Genomic DNA, 24,457 nt, shown 5'->3' with positions numbered 1-24,457 from the left:
AAGAGACGGGGCGGGGGTACCGGAGCGATCCGCGCACCACGGCGCCAGGGTGCCCAACCCGCTTAAGACGGCCCTGCTGAAGACCCTTGCACACTGTGCCAGAAGTTGTGGGGTTCTTTTTGGTTCTTCTGCTGTGAACTAAGGATGAATTTCAGCTGCACTGCATGAAGTCTTAGCCATTAATTATGACAGAATGGAAGCGTGACATTTCTTGGAACCCTCTCAAGAACCTGTCCCTGGGTGGTCACTAAGGGTCAGCCTCTCAGCTACACCACTGTGTCCAGACTTCATTCAAAATGTTTGGTGCTGCCACCTACTGTGTTAGATAGAGAGGTAGGGTGCCCCTTTTATATTTTATTACCCCATGAAATAATAATATATACATTATCCTATATATTATATAGGATATACCGGTACTTGACTATTTCCCAAATTCCTTTCTCTAAACTGATGTCGGTCTGAATGTTTTTGGACAGCTCTTGGTTAATAAAGAACAGGGTAGTTCCCTAACCGGATAATGCAATATAATCTTCTAAACTATGTTTTTAATCCCGTAAAATGCAACTAAGGGTTTATAAAATCAGCAGTGCGTAGAAACCGGAGCTACCATACTGTGTTAATTATTAACCATCCCCATTGCAAGCTCTGGAAGCAGTTCAGATTAGACTCTGAAAGTTCTAGTTCTAGTGACCAGCATGACACCTGCTAGATTTCTATAAGCTAAAAATGGTTTGCATAAGCTGATAGACGTGCAAAACATGCTATAAATCATGCTTTCAATGGGAAACGTGGGGGAAACACTGCTGCTGTTCTCTTTACACATTAGTTTATGCCGATTGTTTCCTTATATCAAAATTTACAAATCATTCTTAACCATACTTAATTGGAAGCTAGACTTTAGTTCAATGGGGCCCACTCACAAGTAACTAAAACTACTATAAGTTTACAGCCATGCAGCCCAGTATGGTTAACTTAGAAGCAAGTTGCATTATGGTCAATGGAGCTTCTTACTCCCAGAGAAGAGCGCCAAGGATTGCAACCTTGGGGTCAAACTGCACATCATGCTCAATGCATGACAGGCTGCTATTTCTTTTGCTTTTCTTAAATTAATTACAGCGGCAACCCCCCCCCCAGTATTTCTCAAAGAGTGTAGCATACAGGGAGGGTAGGTGTTTCTTTTCCCTGCATCCCCAAACTCAGTGTAGTTACAAAGTTTAGTAAAAAGTTCACATTCTATATTAAAAAGCCGTCCTTCTTGATTTCTTACTCTTCCAGTAAGTTTCACCATTTCTGCGTTTTTCATTAACTTTAGTTGCCAATCTTCTTTAGTTGGAACTGCTTCTTCTTTCCATCCCTGGGCATATAGAGTGGTACCTCTGGTTACGAACTTAATTCGTTCTGGAGGTCCGTTCTTAACCTGAAACCGTTCTTAACCTGAGGTACCACTTTAGTTAATGGGGCCTCCTGCTGCTGCCGCCACACGATTTCTGTTCTCATCCTGAGGTAAAGTTCTTAACCCGAGGTACTACTTCCAGGTTAGCGGAGTCTGTAACCCGAAGTGTTTGTAACCCAAGGTGTTTGTAACCCAAGGTACCACTGTTTTATTCTAGCTGCCGTGGTAGCATACAAAAAAAAGTTCCTTTGTTCTCTTGGTACCTCTGAACCCAAAGTTCCTATATAAAGTGCAGTTTGACTCCTAGTCTGCATGCATCTCCTCAACAACCTTATTAACAGAACTAGCAACGTTTACCAAGTACTTGATTGGTACCTGGTTCATGGTAACATGATTGGCCAACCCCTTGAACCACTATATTTTCACTTAATTTGAAAATAGCGTCCTTCAGAGCATTAGAACCATCATCCCAATTGTTATGATCTGCTGCACAAGGGGAAAAGAACACAGATAAGATCAAGCCTTTGAATGACTGTAATGGCACAAGTCAGGGTACTGCAATCTTACAGCCAAACTTCTTATTTCTTAATCTTACCTTAATGTTACCATGTTGTTTAGTCGTTAAGTCGTTTGGCCAGAGCACGCCAGGCACTCCTGTCTTCCACTGCCCCCCACAGTTTGGTCAGACTCATGTTGGTAGCTTTGAGAACACTGTCCAACCATCTCGTCCTCTGTCATCCCCTTCTCCTTGTGCCCTCCATCTTTCCCAACATCAGGGTCTTTTCCAGGGAGTCTTCTCTTCTCATGAGGTGACCAAAGTACTAGAGCCTCAGCTTCATGATCTGTCCTTCCAGTGAGCACTCAGGGCTGATTTCCTTCAGAATGGATAGGTTTGATCTTATTGGAGTCCATGGGACTCTCAAGAGTCTCTTCCAACACCATAATTCAAAAGCATCAATTCTTCGGAGATCAGCCTTCTTTATGGTCCAGCTCTCACTTCCATACATGAAGCCGAGGCTCCAATTCTTTGGCCACCTCCTGAGAAGAGAAGACTCCCTGGAAAAGACCCTGATGTTGGGAAAGATTGAGGGCACAAGGAGAAGGGGACGACAGAGGACGAGATGGTTGGACAGTGTTCTTGAAGCTACCAACATGAGTGACGAAAATGGGGTCACGAAGAGTCGGACACGACTAAACAGCAGCAGCAGCAGCAGCAGCAGCAACAACAACAACAATGTTATAGATCAAAACGTATTAATAAAACATGTCTTTCATGCTTCTTTTTGCCAGTTGACTTGAAGCTTTGCTTCACACACACACATTAAGGAAATTGTTCTATATGATTATCACATTCATTTCTGGTTAAAATCTTTGAAAGCTTTCCTTTTATGCTAAATTGCTCCAGAGTATCAATTTTTAAACTTCAAAGTGTCAGACATAATCAGTGATAATGCTTTTTTTAAAAAAAGAATCAGCAGCAGCAGTGGTATAAGCAGATTATTTGTGCTCAGTTGGGCACAGTGGCCCATTCTTGGCTTCACTCTGCCAGTCTTTGCCAGTTCTTTTCCTCCATTGTTTCCACTCTGTTATTTAGCCGAGATGCTATGTATGGATCAGATGTGCCCCCTGCCCCCAAAAGCAAGATGGCTATGCTATTAAAATGGAGATATTTTACAGTTCTTGAGGACAGTGTTGTTGCTGTTTAGTCGTCTTAGTCGTGCTCGTCTCTCTGTGACCCCATGAACCAGAGCATGCCTCGGAAACTCTCATTTTCTTCTCAAAGCGTCTCCTTTTTTATATCCATTGAATTTTCTTGGCAAAATACTGGAGTGGTTTGCCAGTTCCTTCTCCAGGTGGATCACATTTAGTCTAAACTCTCGGTTATGACCTGTCCATCTTGGGTAGCCCTGCATGGCACAGCTCCATAGTTTCTTGGAGTTATTCAAGCCCCTTCACCACCACAAGGCAATGAAGGGGCTTTTGGACAACACAGTACTTCAATTTAGACTTTGTTGAGGCTTCATAGGAACGGAGCATCACCATTGTGGGACAGCGACCAAGAGCACCTCTCTGAGTACCCTCTCACAGTTGGAAGGGACCACACTGATGGACTGAGTGCTCTTGATTGAATTTAAAAAATGTATTTAAAAAACAAAAGGCACATCAAATTGTGCCCAGAAAATGGGGGCTGAGGAGAGGGAGATAAACATATACGGTAGCCCACAATATGCCAGGGACAAATGTGGGAAGAAGCCGCTACTTTGTAGTCAGGAGTCCAGTGGCCTAAAAGTTATGCTCAGGATTCCTTTCCCATCTGTAAACGATAAGTGGAGAGCTTACATGCATGCTTGCTATCCTCCATGTTAATCCTTCCTGGGATGTTCTCAGAGGACCTTCCCTCTAAACTACAAAGCTCCAAATGTTGTAACCGTTCCTGTAGTGAGGTGACCAGAATTAGGGTTGCAGCGTAGATTTGTTCAATGGCGTTACGATAACGGCAGTTTTGTTTTCAAACCTTTCCCTAAAGATCCCAAGACAAGCATTGTGATGCAGATGCATATCTAAATGTGCATTTACCTTCCTTCTTGGCTGTGCAAGAAAAAGAACCTGGCCCTCTTCAATAGGGCAGCTAGGTGTAGACTTTTGACACCTGAAGAACAGATGTTCAGATTTGATGCCACAACATGGTTTGGTACTATGCGAATGAACATGAAACACATTCATATGATCTCTCCTCATCTTGAGCATGGTGATCTCCTCTCTCTCTGGTTTGTATTAAATTAAAGGAGAGAGCATAGAAGCCTAAGGCTTCTATTAGCCAATTGTACTTAGACCCTCACACCACAGGTTCACATTCATGTGAAATGTCAACCTGAAACAAGTTCACACGATGTGCAGCATTACAAAATGAGATTTTCCTAACTGAAACACGGAAAGATGTGAGCATATAATAGTTTTTTTAAAGCACATTTAACTGGAACTGCTAGCCTGAGCACCCTAATTTTCCCTATCAAAAATATTTGTTTTTTTTCAATTGCATATCTTATGGTGATAAACAGAAGAAGTGGTTTTCAATTTATTCTAATTTTAATTATTTTCACTTGAATCTGCATCTAGAGGCATGTTCAATAATCATGTTACAAAGTAACTAAATGGAGCTAAATTTGTGGATAAGATTAATTAATTTTCTGGGTCACCTGAAGGTTTTTCCCCCCAAGCCTTTCTAAAAGCTTCTCATATTAATGACATAAGAATTTTATAGAAGCAGTGACTGGAAACTTACCCAGCTCTGAGTTCTTTTGATCCCTCCAGGATACTTAATTATTTTCCAGTAAGTTTCCTTGCTTTGCTTTGCTTGAAAAGCCATTTCATGCAACTTCAAGATGCGGCATAACATGTATTTCATATGTGGCTTCATCTCTTCATTGCTCCGCAACCTGTTGTGTTACAATTTCCTTACCAGAATATTAACATGAAAGCTAGAATTACACTTCCCCGCAGTGTTTCATGTTAAGTGGCGTTCCGATGATGTATCGCTCTCGTCAGATTATGCACACACTCATCTAACTGGTTGATAAACTTATCTTTAAAAGTGATACCAATAAGAAAGTAATAAGAGCCTGCTGTATCAGGTCAGTGGACCATCTAGTCCAGCATCCTGTTCTCACAGTGGCCAAGGCGATGCCTCAAGGAAACTTGCAAGCAGAACATGGGCAGAAAAGCACTCTTACTACCCACAGTTTCCAGCAACTAGTATTTAACCATGGGAACCGAGCATCCTCTATGAAGAGATATTAGGCTGCTCACACCTGAAGACGAAACAAAATAAAAAAAATTCCTTCCAGTAGCACCTTAAAGACCAACTAAGTTTGTCATTGGTATGAGCTTTCATGTGCATGAAGAAGCGTGCATGCACACGAAAGCTCATGCTTAGTTGGTCTCTAAGGTGCTACTGGAAGGATTTTTTTAAAAAAATTGTTTCGACTACAGCAGACCAACACGGCTACCTACCTGTAACTTATACCTGAAGAATCATACTTGAGCATATGAGCGTGTACTTGCCCTTCCAGAGGAGATACATGTGTGTTTATGATGCAGAATAAAATGGTAGTATAAGAAGTTACCTTCTTCTAAGTTGGGATTTTGCTTTTTAGCTGACTATATAAAAAAATATTAAGTAAGCATTAATGAAACGATTCTTCATTTTGCTGCCGGAAAATGCTTTAACAATGCCTCCTTGTTTTCTCAAAGGGTAGCAGAGGTGAGCTGGGTCCTGCTGGCCCTCCAGGTCCGCCAGGTAAAATGGTAAGCAGCCAGTGTCTACTCCCATCAAATTCATTTTTATTTTTCCAAGAGCTTATGGTTCCCCCTCAGAATCCATAGCAACCTAGCAGTTTATGCAAGAAGCTAAAGATGAAACATGAATACGATCATTGTTGCCTTCCCTCTTCTCAGCTTGTGACTTTACTAAGATCCACATTTTCTTATTTGAATTCTGTAAAATTCTACTGGGAACACATCATTTTTAATGCAGTACTGTGAGGAAGAAAAGTGGATATCTCTCTTTGTGTATTGCCTTAAGTTAGCTGTCGCTTGTGTTATTAATTTAAAAAGGAGCAGGAATAATGAAAGGCCAGTTTTTTCCCGTTTTTTCTTTCCTGCTAGCAGCTATCTGGCATTAATGACTACTGAGCGTGAATGCCTTCTTTGAAATGACTCAATCTTCATTTGCATGGTTTCTGCTTGAAGGGCAGCCTGGCTATTTGGGAACTGAAAGAGCTCCCTGTTAGAGAGGAATGCTCACGCCATAGGGTCGAGGAATTACAGCATCCTCCTCCCTCCATAAAGGCACAAATATTTTAGCAGATGTATTAAAAGTCTTAGGAACTGCTGTTTTCTGGCTGCAGTAGATTATAGCAAACTGTCAGCAACAATTTAGCAGAGTCTATGGTTCAGAAAGAAAGCACACAGCCGGCTGTTCTTATTACTCTCCATAGGGAAAGTGTAATGTGCTTCTCAGAGGCTGGGTCTCTTTTATCAGTGGTTCTTTTCTTCAGTCTAAAAATTACCCTAAGAATCTTTGTTTCCACAGGGTGGCGAAGGTGACCTAGGCCTCCCAGGTTTACCTGGGCCTCCAGGATTGCCTGGTGCTACAGGTGACAGGGTAAGCATACGATTTGCCATAAGGAATTGCTGCAGCTACCCTTGGACTAATTATTTTCTGAAGCCACTTAAAGGGGGGAATCTGGGAGCTTCTTGACGCTGTTGGACTCTTAAGCCCATCCAACATGGCTCACAGTCCGGGATGACAGCTTGTATTCCAGAATCTAGAGGGCCAAAGGCATCCCTGCCCTGAATTGTTATGTATAAGGTCTGTGAAAACGGTTGTGGTGTGTAGCCAACAAGTTCCTCACCACCACCAGCACACACACCTTAGAATCATAGAGTTGGAAGAGACCACAAGGGCCATCCAGTCCAACCCCCTGCCAAGCAGGAAACACCATCAAAGCATTCCTGACAGGTGGCTGTCAAGCCTCCGCTTAAAGACCTCCAAAGAAGGAGACTCCACCACACTCCTTGGCAGCAAATTCCACTGTCGAACAGCTCTTACTGTCAGGAAGTTCTTCCTAATGTTTAGGTGGAGTCTTCTTTCTTGTAGCTTGAATCCATTGCTCCGTGTCCGCTTCTCTGGAGCAGCAGAAAACAACCTTTCACCCTCTTCTATATGACATCCTTTTATATATTTGAGCATGGCTATCATATCACCCCTTAACCTTCTCTTCTACAGGCTAAACATACCCAGCTCCCTAAGCCGTTCTTCATAAGGCACTGTTTCCAGGCCTTTCACCATTTTGGTTGCCCTCCTCTGTTTTTTTTTAACCCTTCACCTCACCTTTGCTGATGTCCACTAAAAATTCATCCTGATATTACTGCAACTATCTTAATTGAAATCCTTACTTTAATTAAGGCCCCCACTTCCAGTCACGCTATGACCGACGTAAAATTGAGCCTAAGAAGGGAAACTGTTCACCTTATAACTCCAGTTCCATCCTATGCTGCTACTGCTTCATAGGTGCCAATTCCATAGGGCTGAGGTGTCCTCAGCCCGCCCCACCCCCAAAGTCTGCTGGGACAGGTCCAAGCTTGCAGCAGTGGTCCTCGCTTGGGTAGTGGCAGGTCTTGCTGGGCCTCGCTTGGGTGACAGTGGTCCTCGCTGGTCCTCTCGGGCGGCGGCAGGCCTCACTAGGCCTCCTCCTGAAGTGCAGCGCTCGATGCACAAGACGGCCCTTGCAATTTTGGGTGGAACTCGGTGGCTCTGTACCCCTTTGATTGTTGCTAAGGGGTTTCCAGATTATTTCTGAGGTTGTTTTTGTTTTCTGTTCATTAGAGGTCTCTCCCCTGCCCTTTCCCACTCAAGCCTCCAGTCTTTTCCTTTTGCATCCCTGGGTAATTTTAGCTTTCACATTCAAAGTCGCTGGTTGCTTAGTTAGCAAATTAAGGAAAAATCCTAGCTATCACTTGATTGTCAAGGAGATCATTCTCTTTCTCTCTCTGTCTCTCTCTGTCTCTCTCTCTCTCTGGGAAAAGGCTTCTTAACTTCAGCTGTTGCTTTCTTGAAATTCTTTGCCTTGTCTGTTCTAGGGGATATTTGATGTTCTGTCAATGAGCATTCATCATTATGGCATTAGCTTAGTTGGCAGACTGCTATAGAATTCCAGAGCCATCAGTTCTGAGGAATTAACTTGGAAAGGGTTTATTCTCAGGGGAAGTCAAATTATAGGTAGTCTTTACCACTTGCTACTGATGCCTAGAGCTCTTCATTGTAGCTGTGCCTTCCCCAGTAACTCATGTGATCTTCTCTATATTTAAAATGGAATATAGATATAGATATAGATATAGATAGATATATATAGGGGATACAAACACTCATGCGTGGGTTAGTGACCGGAAGGAAGCAATGTTTGATGGTACTGTCAGAATCCATCCTTTAAACACACACGTAGGCACAGGTACTCACATTCTCGCATGAAGATGGCCAAAAATGCATATGTTTGACGTGAGGATTATACCTTGTCATCAACTCAGATGGCTCCGTCTATCATGGTAATATATTCAGTTATGCATGAAAATGGGTCCAAACCATTAGGGCAGACAGAAACGAAACTTGAAGGAATACAAGAAACGGTGTTATACTAAGCCAGGGCAACGTTCCATCTAGTTCAGTATTTTTTATTTATTTTGCTTTTGTTATAGAATGATATTTTCTATGAGGGGGCATGCATGGTGCCGGTGAGTTGGCACAATTCAAACCCAGTGGCAGGAGAGGCAGGTTGGCTCCGCCAGTGTGTTTGCACCGCACTGCACTGAGCTTGCTGCTGCCACCTTTGTTCTGGTATACAGCAACAATTCAGAGTGAGGGAGGTCAGGTGATTGGCACTGCTGTAAATGTGTGGGGTGAGGGTAACTACATGCCATAGGAAACATACTGGATGTAACTGATAGCATATTAGTTACACAGAGGGTAGATGGTAGCAGTGGCATAGCGGGGTGGTGGTGGTGGCACAGGGACGGTTTCCTCAGGCGCAGAATTGTTAGGGGTGCAAAATTTCAATGCCTGGTGCTGCCTCAATACAGTTGCAGGCTTCTGTTGCTGGGCTCCATTGAAAATGGCTTCTCCGTGCAAACCAGGAAGTGACCTCTTCAAACAATGGAATGACTCCTATTTCCGCAATCTCCTGGGTGACTCAGACACTGTTAGGCAGCTGAATGTGCATGTGTACTCTGTCTATTTCTCTCCCCCCCCCCCCGGTGTGGCCCCGGATACTGGCAACATCACTGAATGGTAGTCATACCTGGAGGGGGAGGGTATATTTGTGCTGCATCCTGAAATTGGCAAAAACAGGCACAACACACTGTTTCCCTCCTAGCACTGCAGGATGTTGTGATGTCCCAGCATGCAGAGCAATCCCATGGGAACAGTGCCTGGCCAGGTATTCTGACTTGGAAGTCTCAGGGTAGCCTACTGTTGCAATGGTACCCATGTCCACATTCTTGCCACATACTTATTCTTTTGGTTATGCACAGTGTTGTTGTATAAAAGCACTGCCACTATTACTTTATTCTTAAATTGCAATACTACAAATGTACCTTGTATACATTCTGTAGGAGGGAATGCTGAATATTTGTATCTAGTTTGCTTCTGTTCTTTTCTCTCATCTTTGTGCCTTCATGCTGCTCAGCAGGCATGGTGCAATGTATGAAAGCCAAGAGAAATAAGAAGTGTAGATGAAAGAGTATTGTGTGTGTGTGTGTTCAATATAAATATCTCCAAAATCTTTGGTGCATTCAAACACACACCCCACACACTCGGCAGCACTAGTACCAGATTGTGAGGGGGCAAACCCGGTCTCATATATTAAGCCTTCCCATAAAGAAACATCTCTGTGTTTCAAAGGACCACTCTGATTTGCAAAACATTTATTCAGAATTAAGTTATGCTGTTTCCATCAGATTTACAATCATGGATGAAAGTCTGCTTAGAAGAGCAGCTTCAATTAAAATTCTAATTTAATATTCTATCTATTGTTGGGTTTAATGTAAGTCCCTAGGTGTTTTTGAAGTGAAAGCTGTTTTTTCCTAAAAATAAAATAAGAAATCAAGAACAAAAATGGGAGACCTTCCTGATCTGTCTTGTGGAAATAGGTCTTGTGCAGGTAGAAAGGCTTGGCAGAAATTCAACAGGAGAAGCTTGTCCCACAGTAAAGATGGAGCAGTGGAAATCTTCACCACCTGACTTTAATGTCCGCTGTGCAGCTATTTAATGGACTGGGGCCCTAGAACAATACCAAGTTTCATTAGCAGTCGCTTGAGAAGTGGTTTGTTAAGTAAATAAGTCAGTGAACATGTCTCCTGGCAAGGAATTCTGAATATGAGAGGAAGAGGGAGGGAAGGAGAGGCAGCCTTGATGTGCAAATGAAAAATGTAAAAGATGGAATTGAGAGTGAGAGTTAAAATTTGCATTGAAAGGGCAGGAAAACTCATCAGTACACAATATCATATCATTCAATGTGGAATAATTAACTGCCCTGATAGTGATGCACAGATACCTCTCAGTTATGTTTTTCAAAGGTCTAAATACCCCCAAATGCCTTGAAGTTAGGGGTTTCCAACTTCCTAAAATTGGGGAAACCACCCCTTGCAGGGAAAAAAGAGGAAATGACTCTTTTTATTATTATTTCAGGCCAAACACAGTTTGGAATTAGCCTTGTTTGGTGCCATGTTTTGTAAAGCAAATTCCATCAAGTGCGTGAACTACGGTATACCAAGTAGATGATCAGCCAAGGGTGTGAACCAGTTGCCCAGACCCCATTTAGTACAATTTTTCTGAGCCCTGAATTCCCAGGTGCAAGCCATGTGGTTCACCTGTCAACTACGGGAGAAGAAGGAATGGCCACAATAGATTTCTGGGAGCATTAATCACCCACCTTGGCTGTCCCCATAACGTCACTTAGGCCGACACTTAAATTGAACTCTGTTTGTCATGCTGACAGCAAGGAGGAAGAGTTGAAATTGTCTGGTTATTGATTAGTGTTATCAAGGGGGGGGGGGCAGGAATAGTGTTATTTAAAGTCTGTCTCACTACCAGCCCTGACTGAAACACTGGATTTCCTCAAGCCTCAGACATTGTTCCATTGCTGTAATTTTTATTGCTGTATTGGTTTTCTTTCCTTCATGTTTAAAAATGTTTTTTTAGAATATTTCAGAAAATATTCATGGAATAAACTGTTATACATATATTGAGTAAACCACTTGCAATGCAGTCATATTGCAGCTGGCTCAAAGAACACAAGAATCAAATAGATTATGATGTTGCCATTATTTACGGTGGTACTTCGGTTGTCAAACGTAATCCGCTCCGGAAGACCGTTTGACTTCCGAAACATGCGACAACCAAGGCGCAATGGACGGTTGGCAAATTCCATTGAGAAAATGGAGAAACTTGCCTCGAAAGCCGTTTGACTTTTGAGGCGCGTTTGAAAACAGAAGTATTCACATCAGTGTTCGGGTTCCGAATCGTTTGCTTCCGAGACGCTCGAAAACCGGGGTTCCACTGTACTTAATTTGATAATTTAGATACCATTTAATACTGTAGTTTCTATGTGGTGTACAATAAGGATATATCGTACATCATAAAATCAGTTAAAGTTAACCATAAGATCGGGGGGGGGGGATCACTTAAAATGACTGCTGAAAAGTCCCTCCCCCAAGCTTTGGAAGTTCAACAAGATGCAGGAGTTCCAAAATGCATCTTGCCTTTCTGCCCCTATCATAAAGGCTTCCCATTTCACTTTAGTGGAGAGGACAGCTCCAGCTAAATAAAGAGACCCATATTGCCTCATCCATTTAATCGAATGGGGAATTTGCTTGCAAAGGGAGCTCTTTATGTGCAGCAGAACATATTTTTAAACTGTGTTTACAGTAGCTAATTTTAAGAGTTTTTTAAAAAATCATGTTATTTTTATTTTGCGTATAGGGTTTGGTTGGTGAGCCAGGACCTAAAGGAGATCAAGTGAGTACACATATTCACATTGTCTCGTATGCTTCCAGCAAGGTTGAAATTATGGGAAACGCCTTATCCTTATTTATAAATAATATGCTTCTTGTTATAATACAGGGAGCTGCTGGTGGAGAAGGGGAGCCTGGACAAAGAGGCGATCTTGTAAGATCTTTTCACTTCATTCATTCTACACACTCAGCTTTAAAACTGGCAGGTGTTGTTTCATATATAACACAGACAAATGGGTCATGCAATCTGCTGTTGAAAGAGCTGCACATCCCACATGAACGGAAAAAGATAGCTCTATAGACATTTGGGTAATATTATTGCAGTCCTCTATACACTCTCTAGGAAATTAAGTTCTGCTGAACTCAACAGGGCTTATTCCTCAGTAGAAACTCATAGGATTGCACATTAGAGGAATACAAAATGTGATCTGATTCCTTTGCCTGTTGCTCAACATTGGACATTAAGGGGCAAATGCCGCCACATCTGACTACTTTGGATCAGTCTAGTGAGGCAGATTGAGAACATTGCCCTCTTGTGTTCTCAGCTCTTCCTACCTTCATGCAACTTGACATTGTTGTGCCATATCAGAGGCAGGGCACAGCCATTAGCGATGTAGTTCAGAGGCAATTTTAGGGTAGCACAACCTGTGGCCCTGCAGATGTTGCTGGACTCCAGCTCCTAGCAGACCCAGCCAGAATGGCCTTTGGTCAGGGATGATGGGAGTTGCGATCCAACAACATTTGGAGGGTAACAGGTTCGCCATCTCCACTCCAGAACATACTGAATCTTGAATGAGGCATCAAAATGTTCAATTACAGATGGTACCAATTTCATGAACAAAACCCCTCATTATTTTTTTTAAAGAAAAGCCTTTTTCATAGTAAAAAACACCCTTTTCATCCTTTTTCACAGCTTCTGTAAGTCTACCTTTTAAGTACACCAAGAGGTTTCCATTCCCTTTTAGAGTGATATCATTTCTTAAAATATTTAGAAAATGGTACAATATTCATGTTATTTAAAACTGCTTGCGCGTATGCCATCCTGACACAATTCATCTTGTTTTGTTAGGGCGACATGGGTTTGCCAGGCCCTAAAGGATCTGTAAGTATGATGAACTGCATTGTTACAGAAAATCAAAAGCTTAATAAATCAGCAGAATATTTCAAACAAGGGGGTGGTTATTTAGCCTCGCAAATGGAGCTTCAGTATTTAGTTCCCCAAGCAAGGAAGTTAAGGCAAATGTGATCCATCACTCATTGTTTTTATTCTAATGCTGTGGATTACTAGAGGGTTTCTCAGAGTGACAAATGTGACCTCTCAGTGTGTGGAGATGGAGTGGTTTGTGTGTTTCTGTGAAGAGGGGCAAATTAATGAGTCAGTGCGAAACTTCCCAGTCGTTGAGTAGAGCGATCCTTGTGAACTAAAATTTTTATGCAGGTCATAATCCAGAGTTGAATATCTTTTATGCATCTCACACAGAAAAAAAGACATCCAATCTGGATGTAGAATTTGGCTCCTTAGTATCTAAATCCCCCCTCCTTTTACCAGAAGTAACTTCATAGCTTTCGCCCATGCTGAGACAGAGATTGGCAGAGGCCATGTTCGAACAATCCTATATTGGTTTCCTAAGCCAAGCCACGAAGGTGAACCCTGTGCACTTAATGCAGCCACTTTGCTTCTCCTTCCACATAAGCTGCAAAACAAGGAAGTCTTCAGTTAACCATAGTGTTACATCTGAACTGAGAAATCCTATTTAATGTCTTCCAGACAAGCCAGGGATATCTTAACGATGTCCCAATAGCCTGCCTTGTTTGGAAGCCATTTTCTGGTTCAGACTTAAATCGTAAACAGTACTGAACTAGAGACACCCTGGCTTGCTTACCCACCCAAAAGGAGGAGTGAAGCACCCGGGTGATGTCAGTTAATGATAGTCACAGGGCAGCTTGCCCAGAATCTGTTGCTATCTGAAAAGATGCAGCTTTGGCTATTAGCGGCCTGTGTGGACCTTGGAGATGAACGTAAACGTGCCTACTTTTAAATAGGTTTTATTTCAAAATAATTGTGTGATTATCCCACTGTCTCAGTGACGCCTCTCCTCAATGAAGTAATACAGAATAGTATACTAAAATAGTATAAAAAGGAGCCTGCCAGCCCACTGTATGCTAACGGGGGTCCTATGTAAAGTTTGGAGCGCATTGATTGGAGAATATATAGGGTGCCCTGAAATCTTGAAAATTAAAGTTCACCCCCAACTTCTTCAGTTTCCGTATCCACCCAATAGATCATTGCAAGATCCTTACCACTTTTGTTATCATCCCAGGGATGAAAAGTTCTGCAACTAGTAACACTGGCGCCATAATTTTCTGTTTGTCTGAGAAGAGAAGTAGTTGCGATTAGTTTTCCCCTGCAGTGGTTTAGAGGCAGCCGTTTGCAAACACTTGTGTTACCAATTTCTAGCTTATCTAATATTTATTTCCTCTGCAGTTATATTTATAGAATACAAAAAATGGGGGGGGAGGGAATCTTAAAAGCACTTGTAGTTTATGGCCTCCTTGGTAGTTAAGCTGTTTTTTAAATATTTAATATATTCATAGGATTTGTGCAAAGGCAAAAGTTTAGAATTGCTTCAGGGATTCATATTGCTTAAGTAATGTATCACAGCGGAGGTGCCTGTGGGGAGAAGGGAAAGCAAATGCCACTTGCTATGCAGCACTCTTCCCTATGTGTTTACTTACTGCAGTGCATAAAAATGGTCCTCCTCTAAAAGAGATCAGGCTCCGCCACCAAAAATAAAGGCAAACTCAAATCTACGGTCCCACATAAGGCTCGTTAAGTCTTTCCTCTTCAGTTGAAATTGCCAAATCTAGCAGGGGACCTTGTTCAGAATGTCAGGGTGCCATGGCAGCTACGTTAAAAAGAAGAAGAAAAGAAAGATATATAACCCTCTTCATTTTACCGAGCAGCCTTCCCAAGCACTGTGCCATCATTCAACATTCAAGTACAAATCTGCAAATGTCAACTCCTAGTTCTCCACTATGAATGTTGTGGGAGCGTGAGGAAGTACATGGAGCAGTTTACTGTTGTATTGAGATACCCGGAACAATGTGGAAGAGTAGCTCACTTTGCAAAAAAGAAAGAAAGAAAGAAAGAAAGAAAGAAAGAAAGAAAGAAAGAAAGAAAGAGAGTAATCTGCTCACTTCCTGCCATCTTTAGGTTGGGAATCCTGGCGAACCTGGGTCACGTGGGCCTGAAGGAAGTCGCGGTTTGCCCGGGATTGAAGGATTACGTGGGCCCCCTGGACCTCGTGGCTTGCAAGGCCAACAAGGTGCAACAGGCCTGCCTGGCAGCCAGGGCCCAGCTGTAAGTAAGATATCCTTTTGCATGGCTATTTATGTCACTGCAAGAATTATGAATGGGCTTGCAATCAAAATTGCAAGGTGGCAATCTATTGCAGATCCCTGCAATCTGCTGGGATCATCTACATTTTTTTGCTGGACGCAATTCTGCCCACTGTTTACAGAATGCTTATTTGTTTCAGGGCAGAGGGCCAACCGATGCACACATTAAGCAGGTTTGCATGAGAGTGCTGCAAGGTAAATAAACCATATTTCTGTTTGTGAACTCTGAATATGAGTTTTTTCAACAAAACACTAAACTTCATGTGGGCAGCTTGAGGCCCTCAAGAGCTTGCATTTACTATGTGTGTCGCCTGCTTTTCTCCTAGCAGCACATGCTTTGGTGGCTGGCTGGCTGGAACTTCTGCTGATTTGGGGTGGAAAACAACTGAAATTGGAAGTTCTTGGGTGGTGGGTTGTATTGCGTGGTGGTGGTGGTATTTGTCCTTGCTAAAGATTCCCATTCAGAAATAACAGTGTCAATGGATCCCCATTCACATAAATAAGATTCCCATTCAGAAATAACAGTGTCAATGGATCAATGTCAGCTTTTTGACATTGACTCTGGGCAGCAGGACAGGAAGGCACAGCACCCAGTCAAAAAGAGGTGGGGGGGGGGGGGAGAGAAGCTCCTGCATTCTCCACGACATTTTTCTCCTTTAACATGAAGGCTGTTTTGGCCACAAGCAAAGCCATCAAAGGCAGCCTTTGCCAACCCAAGGCCCTCCAGATGATAACTGCCATTTCAATGCTGTTGCTATAATTAACATGGATCATCAGCAATTTAAGCAAGCTCATTTAGTCGCACTTTGTGGTGCTCAATAAGTTGCTTTTGTAAAGCCTTAAAATGAGGTTGTTCCAGTAAGTGCCCGTGTCCAAAGTATGGTGTGTCAAATAGACTGCGGATAAAACATGCTAAAGTATGGGCTGCTAATGAGAACTGTGTTCCTTCAGTCATCCATGCGTGTTAACATTGCAATAGCATTGATTTTATTCTTGTTTTATAACTGGGTATATTTGTAGCTTTGAATTTATTGCGTCTGTGTCGGGGCGGGGGAAATCTGTGCCCTGCTGACAGAGGTCCTCTGGGATGTTTCACTGCTGTATTTCAGCAGTTTAAGAGGCATTATTGCACTGTGATTTAATTTGAGGCCTTCTCAGCACAACTGCTATTTTTAAAAACTGCCCAACAGGGTATATTATTAGTTTCCACTTCAGATTTAGCTTTGCTATGAAGATAAATGTAACCCATCTCCTTTTATCAAGTTTAGAATGTCCCTATAGGGAAGGGCTGTAGTTCAGTGGTAGAACACATGTCTCGCATGAAGAAGATTCAATCCCTGGCATTTCCAGTAGGGCTGAGAAAGATTTGAGCAACTGCCGGTCAGTGTAGACAATGCTAAGCTAGGCGGAATAATGCTCTGACTTGGTTTGGGCCGCTTTCTATGTTCTATGAACATTAGGTTATGTGAGGCCAATTGTGCTGGATTTGAATGCCATCTGAGGATTCATCAGTTGAAGTGTTGCATTTGCAGCAAAAGGGGGGGGGGGGAACTACTGGAAACATCATGCCATATCCCAAGCAAAAAATAAAATTAAAAAAATGCATCTTTCACAGTGTCAGTGTGTGGCCGATAAGTTATCACAGAACTTTTCAGATGGGGAATTAAAACAAATTATCATGCAAGGGATTCAGTTCCCTTTCTGCTCCCCGCTCCTAACCTTTCTACCTGCGTATTTGCGGCAGATTCATGCTAAATGCCCCCCTCCATCTCTTTGTTATGGAAATCTTCTGCTCCCAGTTTTTCTGCTCCCAAGGAATTGTCACAGCTAATATAAAACCTAAATATCAGAAACTTATTTGAAGTCTACTGTGTCTCATCAGAATTGTAAGAACCATCTCTTTATTTATTCATAAAAAAGCCAATAGGCATCTAGTCCTCATGGTTGCATGGGTTTGAAAACGTTGCTTTTTATGAAAAGGTTGGTGAGTAAAAAACAAGCAGCAACCACCAAGATTATTATCTTTGCAGTTGAATACTACAAATGATTAGATTAAATTTAGCTTGTAATTGATCTTCATTCCTCCCCCATTTAACAGAGCAACTGGCTCAACTGGCTGCCAGTCTTCGGAGGCCGGAGTTTGGTGCTCCAGGCCTCCCAGGCCGCCCTGGGCCACCGGGTTCCCCTGGGCCACCTGGAGACAATGGCTTCCCAGGGCAGCTTGGGCTTCGGGGACTGCCTGGCCTTAAGGGTCCTTCTGGAAACATTGGGCTGAAAGGCCCCAAAGGTAAGAGACCAATGCATGCTCACCTGGGAGCATTGCTCCCTGAAGTCAACAAGACTCAGCCACAAGGAAACATGTATAAGAGAGGGATGCTCAGTGCTAGGATTGCATATAAAACACACCGAAGCTATTTGCTATGGGGTGTTCATTATTACATGCAGTTTAATGGAAGTTTGTCCACATTAATGGATCCGTCACATACAACTGATACATATTAATTCAGCTTTGTTCATGTTCCTGGCTTTGATGCCAGAAATCATCGTTCCTTTCTCATTTTCATTTCAGGAAAGAGTACAAGCAAATTTATTCTTTTCCCCATTATTGACCTCAGTATGTAACACAGCAGGCACCCCTAACACACTAAGCTCTTAATTTCTGCAGTGTTTCCTCTACTTTTGTCTGCATACTCACCTTCTTGAGATTTCATTCTCTGCTCTTCTTTTTCCTGGTCAGTCCAATTCTACCAGATGCCTTTGTACTACTTACTATCTGTAATGAACCAGTCGGGAGTCCTGTGAGTAACTGAAATAAGAAAGAAGTTCTTGCTGGAGCATCATGCAAGAGAGGCCAAGTTGGATATTGTGTGAGGCAGGTGGAAGTTGTGGCAGATTTGTGCTGGAACCAGATCAGGGCAATCGTTGCCTCAGGTCTTGCGACTCACGATGCTTGCTTCCATCAATCCCCATTAAAATAAATGGGCTGTACAGTTGTGTAACTAGCTGCAGCCACGATCGTTTTAGCTTCCTGTTTCTGAGCTGAATTACCCGACTAGGGAGATATTTACTGCCTTTTTTTTCACAGTGGCAAAGAAAGAACTGAGATCACATAGGTTATATGCACCCCAATCCACTGCACGTTCACCTGGAAGAGAGTAATGCTGAGTTCATTGGCATTTATTCCCTGTTAAGTGTGCACAGGCTTTGCAGCCTTAGCGATAGAAACAGACCTCCCCCTCACCTTTCATTGTTGCATTCAGGACACTCTCCAGTCCCTTTATGCAGCATTTTATTTCACTTCTCTTCCCAGGCCTGGCTGTTTGTGCTCATTTCCCATAAAAACACGGAGCACATTCATCCTTTGAATGTAAAGTTTCTCACCTGAAACTTTTTGCTAAGCATCAATATGACATCAGGCTAGACAGGGTTGGGATTACACCAATGTGGCATTTTAGCAAGGTTTGCATGCTTTCCCTGGCCCACTGCTAACTTGACACTTGAGCATATTGTTACTATGGATCTAACAGTGTCTGGAAACATCACCTACTCTAGTGATGCCACCAGCCCTAGGGCATTTGTCACTAAAGCGCACATTTGCAAACCTCTGAATAGAGCAAAAGGTGTTTTGAGAAGCCTATGCAGAGGGACATTATGCAAGAAAACCACACTTTTCAATACTGTAGTTAAACTGGAGATCTGCTAATTTAATGTCTCATCTTTGTTCTCCTTTGACTGAGCAACAAAGCAAGGAATGACTTGCACCTGCCACTCCCCAACCAAACGACCATATTTTATTTTGAGATTGTGACAGCAACCTTTAATATTCAACTATTTTGTAGATGTGAGATGCTTCATTTTCCCTTGTCATGAAAGCGTCCCCCCACCCTCAACTGCTTTTTGCATGCTTTTACCCAGTTATAGATAGTAAACTGCTTCGCAGGCAAACCTGGCTATTGTGAGATAGGCTAGGGGTTTCGAACAGAGCCACCCGCCTTTGCAGGAAGGACATGACAAATAAACCACTACAGAACCAGTTTTAAGTGTGCAGCAGTGCCTTTGCAGAATGATGAGCCATAGTTTCTTGAGTGCGGATAGGACTGTGCTCATGGGTAGCCAACGGGTCTAGAACCAGCACCGAGTTCAATTTGGCCGGCCACTCTGAACTTTTCTAAAGAGATTAGAACACTGAAACGCCAGATTGGGGATAACTCGACCTGGAAATAACAATTCAGGCTGCTGACTCAACAGGAACAAAGATCTGTTTGAGCACAGTAACCTTGGTCTTTACATTCCAAGAGCAAAGGAAGTGAAATCAACAACGCTTAGATGAAAATAACTTGATCCCTGGTAACCTAATAATTACTTTTTGGGACACAGTAATCAGCACCTGGAAGCACCCGTACATCTAAATGTGGTGGAACAGGGGATGACTCTGCAGAATGAATAAGAGCGGAATGTTAAAAGCTGATAATTATGCTGCATAAAAGGGGGGGGGAGAAGGCAAAGCTTCAAGTCCCACCCAGCAATCCAGTTTCCAGAGCCAGCACACATTAGGATGCAGCAAGTTGTGATGCCTATAACAAAATATGATACAATGGTGTCCCATCGACATTACTCCCAATAGCTATTACAAAATGTCAAACTCTGGGCAGCTCCCCAGAATTGGGCCATGAAAAGGGGAAAACCTGAGTTGAAATAAATTGTGATGGCCTCGGAGAAGGTGCCCAGATCTCTGGCGCAGCACAGAGGCCTCCACTTTATTTGCCACCAAGGTGATCACGCCAGACAGAAAACTCTCTAGGGTGGCAAATTGGTCTCCGGTTGCCAGCATTGCATAATACAGGTGATCTTTCAAGTTAGCCGTTTCAGAAGAAGCCTACTGTTTACTGTGTAACTATTCCTGATAATATTCAAAGCTGTTTTTTTTATAAAAATAAATAAATGCTTAACAACCCAAATTTTACTTATTTACTGAGCCATTTGATCCAGGCATGTGGTCCACTCTCATGTGGTGATGTGATGCAGAAAGGGGGGGGGCAGGATTAGTGGTAAAGAAAAACCAGCTATGGAAGGGCAAAGTCCCTGCTTGGAAATTGGATCTGTAATGTGGAATTGTGAAGATAGCAGTCAGTTCTAACTGTGGGGCGATTTAGTAGTGGGAAGCTACCCTTAAGGACATACATATTTAGTTTAACTGAATCTGCTCTGCTCTAAATCTCTGTTATTGCTTGAGTGCGGATCATTTGTCCTGTCTACTGATTTTAGGTGTCTCTGTGTGTGCAGAACGTTTCTTCATGCAGATTGCACATAATGTTCCATCCATACGTTTTAGGTGAAACAGGTGAAAAGGGGGAGAGAGGATTCCCAGGTCGAGGACCCAAAGGCTTACCAGGCACAACAGGACTCCCAGGTAAAATACTGAATTTTGCTTCTAGGATAGGGGTGGGGAACCAACACTCCCCCCCCCTCCCCAGATACTGTTGGACTCCATCTCTTGTCAGCCCCAGCCAGCGGTCAAGTATGAGGGGAGTTGGAGCCCAGTGACACTTACAGATTCCCCACCCCCACCTGTGCTCTAGTGTTTGTGCTGCTGTGCATGAAATGCTGTATTTAACAACCCTGGAAATGTAGGTGTCTGTCTGCAAGGGAGTGAATGCTTAATTACTAGGTTATACATGCAAATTTCCCGCCCCCTGCCCCCCCCCAGCCCATGTCTGTTTCTTTCGCCCTTCTTCTTTGGTAATGCTGTGACCTCCATGATCAAGGCAAGTCAGTGCATCCCCTTGAAACTAGCAGCTCACCTTCCAAATTATTGCTGGTAGCTCTTCTCAAACAGTCTTCTGTCCCACTGTTTGCTTTATCTTCACAACTGTATGGGAAGCTCTGGATTTACTCATTAGTAAAAGCCAGCCTGCAGCTCAGAAAGCCATGGAATAAAATTTTAGAATCAAGTTCCATAGACCTAATACTGCCAACATTGCAGGAGGTGGTAAAATACACAAGGTCGGGATCGAGAACACAATGATTAAGTTGAACATAGCAAGTTGGCTTCTAGAATATATGGCATGCTTAAGTATTTGCAAATCCTTTAGATCTGATTTTGGTTGCAGGACTCTTTAAAATTTAGCTTGCTATATTACTGTACCAATATGAAGCCCCAAAGAATGAGAAACCCTTGCTTATAAATGCAACACAAGTGCCCTCTAGTGGTAACCAGAGGTAACTATGGCACAAATAATTTGCTATATTAAAAGTGTGGATTGCAACTTTTAAGGACTGTGTATTTAAATGAATTGCATACATTTCTATAAATATATTCAAACTATTTCTATTTGTTATATGCAAAACTTTTCAAGTTGCCTTGATTTCTTAACCATCTCATCCCTTTTTCACAACATTACGTTTTCCATGAACAAGATTTCTTTCCAATAATACTATGCAGTCCCCAAAACAGGCAGCTCGAGGGAAATTCGGCCTTAATGCTCTGCCAAGGAAGGACAAGACCCTGTGATTTTTGCAAACACAATCTTTGCCCATCAGATCGAACATGGTTGAAGTAGATGGCCTAGTTTACTTGAAGGCAGCTTATTGGGGTTGGAAACAATTTTTTTATTCAGGGGCCATAGCCGCCATCACCACCCTCCTTGATATAGCACGTACCTTGAACACATAAGTTCCCCATTCAAATCCCCAGCATTACTAGAAGTAGGAAAAATCTCTTCCCAAGAAAAAAGTCACAGTCAGCATAAAGCAGTTCCTTATGTTCACAATGACTGTGCCTACCAATGGATATCTTCACTGCACTCTTTTCAGCGCCTGCTAAAAGCATGTTTGTTCAGACAAACTTACCCCAGATATCTAATACCAATGTGTTTTCAGTATATTGCTGGTTTATTTTTTTAATGTCTCTAATAGATGTTTCATTTGTTTTTAATGAATAATTCTATTACTTTATTCTTTCGTGAACCAAAGAAGGGGAAACTTGAATGGCAGATTAGGGTCTTCTCCTTTGGATGAGGAGTTTCTGTTTTGTACTCTGAAAGCCAATATTCCATGAGACACTAGGTTCAGGCTGGTGACTATAGACGTGCACGCTGAACTCTCCTGATCCAAGTGCTGCATCTCCCTCTGCAGGAGAACCAGGCAAACCCAGCTATGGAACCGATGGGCGAGATGGCGACCGAGGCCCACCTGGAGCAGGTGGCCTACCGGGCATTCCTGGGCCGCCGGGGCCCCCTGGCCCTCCTGGTTACTGTGAGCCATCAGCATGCACTGTGCAAGCAGGACTACGAGCGGACAATGTGAAAGGGCCATGAAAAGTGCAAAAGTTTGCCACGTGAGTGTTTGGCAACAGTGTGCTACCTGCACATATATTTGACAACAGAGAGAAAACGGCAGAAGAGATGCATACAGTAAAAACGTAAGAGAATTCTTCTATCCAAGGCTTGACAAGACTTTGAATGCACTGGTTGTCCCCTCTTCAACCTGTACAAACAGGTACATGGCAACTATTTTTTTAAAAGTGATACCTGATGGCTTTTCTTTTTTATCATGGTGAAAGGCCGCTGTGTCTTTTTTAAGACACCTTCCCCAAATACTATTATTATTTCTTTCTCCTCTTTGTATTTGTACTGTATGAAAGCATCAGAGAGAATGATGTAATTCAGTTGCCTTTCTCCAAGGCAACTGTACAATTGTGGTTGTTTGCATTCACCTTTTTCCATGTAGCTTTCTCTAATTTCAAATACACAGACATGGCCGCCATGCAAAAACATGTGAAATGATTTTGCACACTGAGAAGCTTCTGTAAGGGTGTGAATGCCACGTTGCCGGTAATATATCATGTGAAGAAACTGCTACACATAGAAATTTTAATTTTCTGTTCCAACATGTATTGAATTCTGTTCAAAGCAACACTGTTGCCAACTCCACCACGTGTCATATCCGAAATTAAACAAAGAGGCCAAAAAGTCACTGGTAAGGGAATCCTAATCTTTGGAAACAGCTAAGATTTATAGCCAAGTTTATTTATTTTAAATGATCCGAAGTCACATCTCTGGTTGTATAAAAGTTGAAATAAATAATGTTTTTTAACCCCTTTGCATTGTTTTGGTATGAATGGTAAACACAAAGAAAACAAAGGAGGTAAGCTTTATTAGAAAAGTCCCGTTATAGGTTTGGATAAAATTTCATTTCTCAAGGAAACAAAGTGCATTGTATGAATCAGTCTACTGTGTAAATTTGTTTTTACAATTTATATATATATTCTTTGATCTGTCATCTTGAAAGACAAAAATAAAAGTGCCCTTATTTTAATCTTCATTACTTCCCCATCTCTATTTTGCACTTAGAAATTTTCAGAAAAGGAGAACTTCTTTCAGGGAACCAGGTTTAATTCAGCTGCCACCAGAAACATACAGTCACACCTCGGTTTAAGTACGTCTCGGTTTTAGTATTTTCAGTTTAAGTACTCTGCGGACCTGTCTGGAACGGATTAATCCACTTTCTATTACTTTCAGTGGGAAAGTTCGCTTCAGGTTAAGTACAGACTTCGGGAACCAATTGTGTTTGTAAACCGAGGTACCACTGTACTGTTCTTCCAATCCCATTTTTAATCCATTTCTCATGTGGGTCGCTATTTCCATGTGCGAATTTATGTTTTCACTGTGTTTTCCATCTGCACTAGTGGGCAGCGTTTGGTGGGATGTATTCACACGGTGTGGTATTGTCACCTCCCTTCAGTTAGTACTTTCCTACCCACAAGTAGTGCCTGAAACTTGAGGACCATTGTAGCTGTTTGTTTATTGCTGCATGTGTGCAGCTTTTCAAGGTAAAATTTCAATACAAGTTAAAATTACAATTTTCGATCTACCAGATTTGCACAAAAGAGTACTTAAAAAAAAGCTGCTACTTACATGTAAAGAAGCATAAATTAAATTTGGCAGCAATCGTCCTGGGGAGAATGCTTAGACTGTATTCCTATGCATTGTGCTACTCAGACCAATTTTATTTCCATTTTGATGGCATGTCGGGTTCAAGATGAAAATAGGAAGAAAAGCAACCCTAACATCATGCTTAGATCAATTAAGTTTTATTTTA

At 42.3% G+C, this 24,457-nt stretch overlaps 1 protein-coding gene across 1 annotated transcript in view; it reads left to right on the top strand.

Moving 5' to 3' along the window:
- COL9A1 (collagen type IX alpha 1 chain) overlaps window positions 1–23,658 on the top strand; it is a 60,029-nt gene extending 36,371 nt beyond the window's left edge. Inside the window, exons 29-38 of the mRNA XM_060272276.1 lie at window positions 5,645–5,698; window positions 6,486–6,557; window positions 11,928–11,963; window positions 12,069–12,113; window positions 13,029–13,061; window positions 15,174–15,320; window positions 15,499–15,553; window positions 17,457–17,645; window positions 20,691–20,768; window positions 22,493–23,658. Of these exons, the coding sequence (XP_060128259.1) occupies window positions 5,645–5,698; window positions 6,486–6,557; window positions 11,928–11,963; window positions 12,069–12,113; window positions 13,029–13,061; window positions 15,174–15,320; window positions 15,499–15,553; window positions 17,457–17,645; window positions 20,691–20,768; window positions 22,493–22,674 (891 nt within the window). The 3' untranslated portion in view covers window positions 22,675–23,658. The remainder of the gene's footprint in view (window positions 1–5,644; window positions 5,699–6,485; window positions 6,558–11,927; window positions 11,964–12,068; window positions 12,114–13,028; window positions 13,062–15,173; window positions 15,321–15,498; window positions 15,554–17,456; window positions 17,646–20,690; window positions 20,769–22,492) is intronic.
- The last annotated feature ends 799 nt before the right edge of the window (window positions 23,659–24,457 follow it).

The sequence above is a fragment of the Zootoca vivipara genome, chromosome 3, assembly GCF_963506605.1.
Source record: "Zootoca vivipara chromosome 3, rZooViv1.1, whole genome shotgun sequence".
Lineage (NCBI taxonomy): Eukaryota > Metazoa > Chordata > Lepidosauria > Squamata > Lacertidae > Zootoca > Zootoca vivipara.
This window is presented reverse-complemented; position numbering and strand designations above follow the sequence as displayed.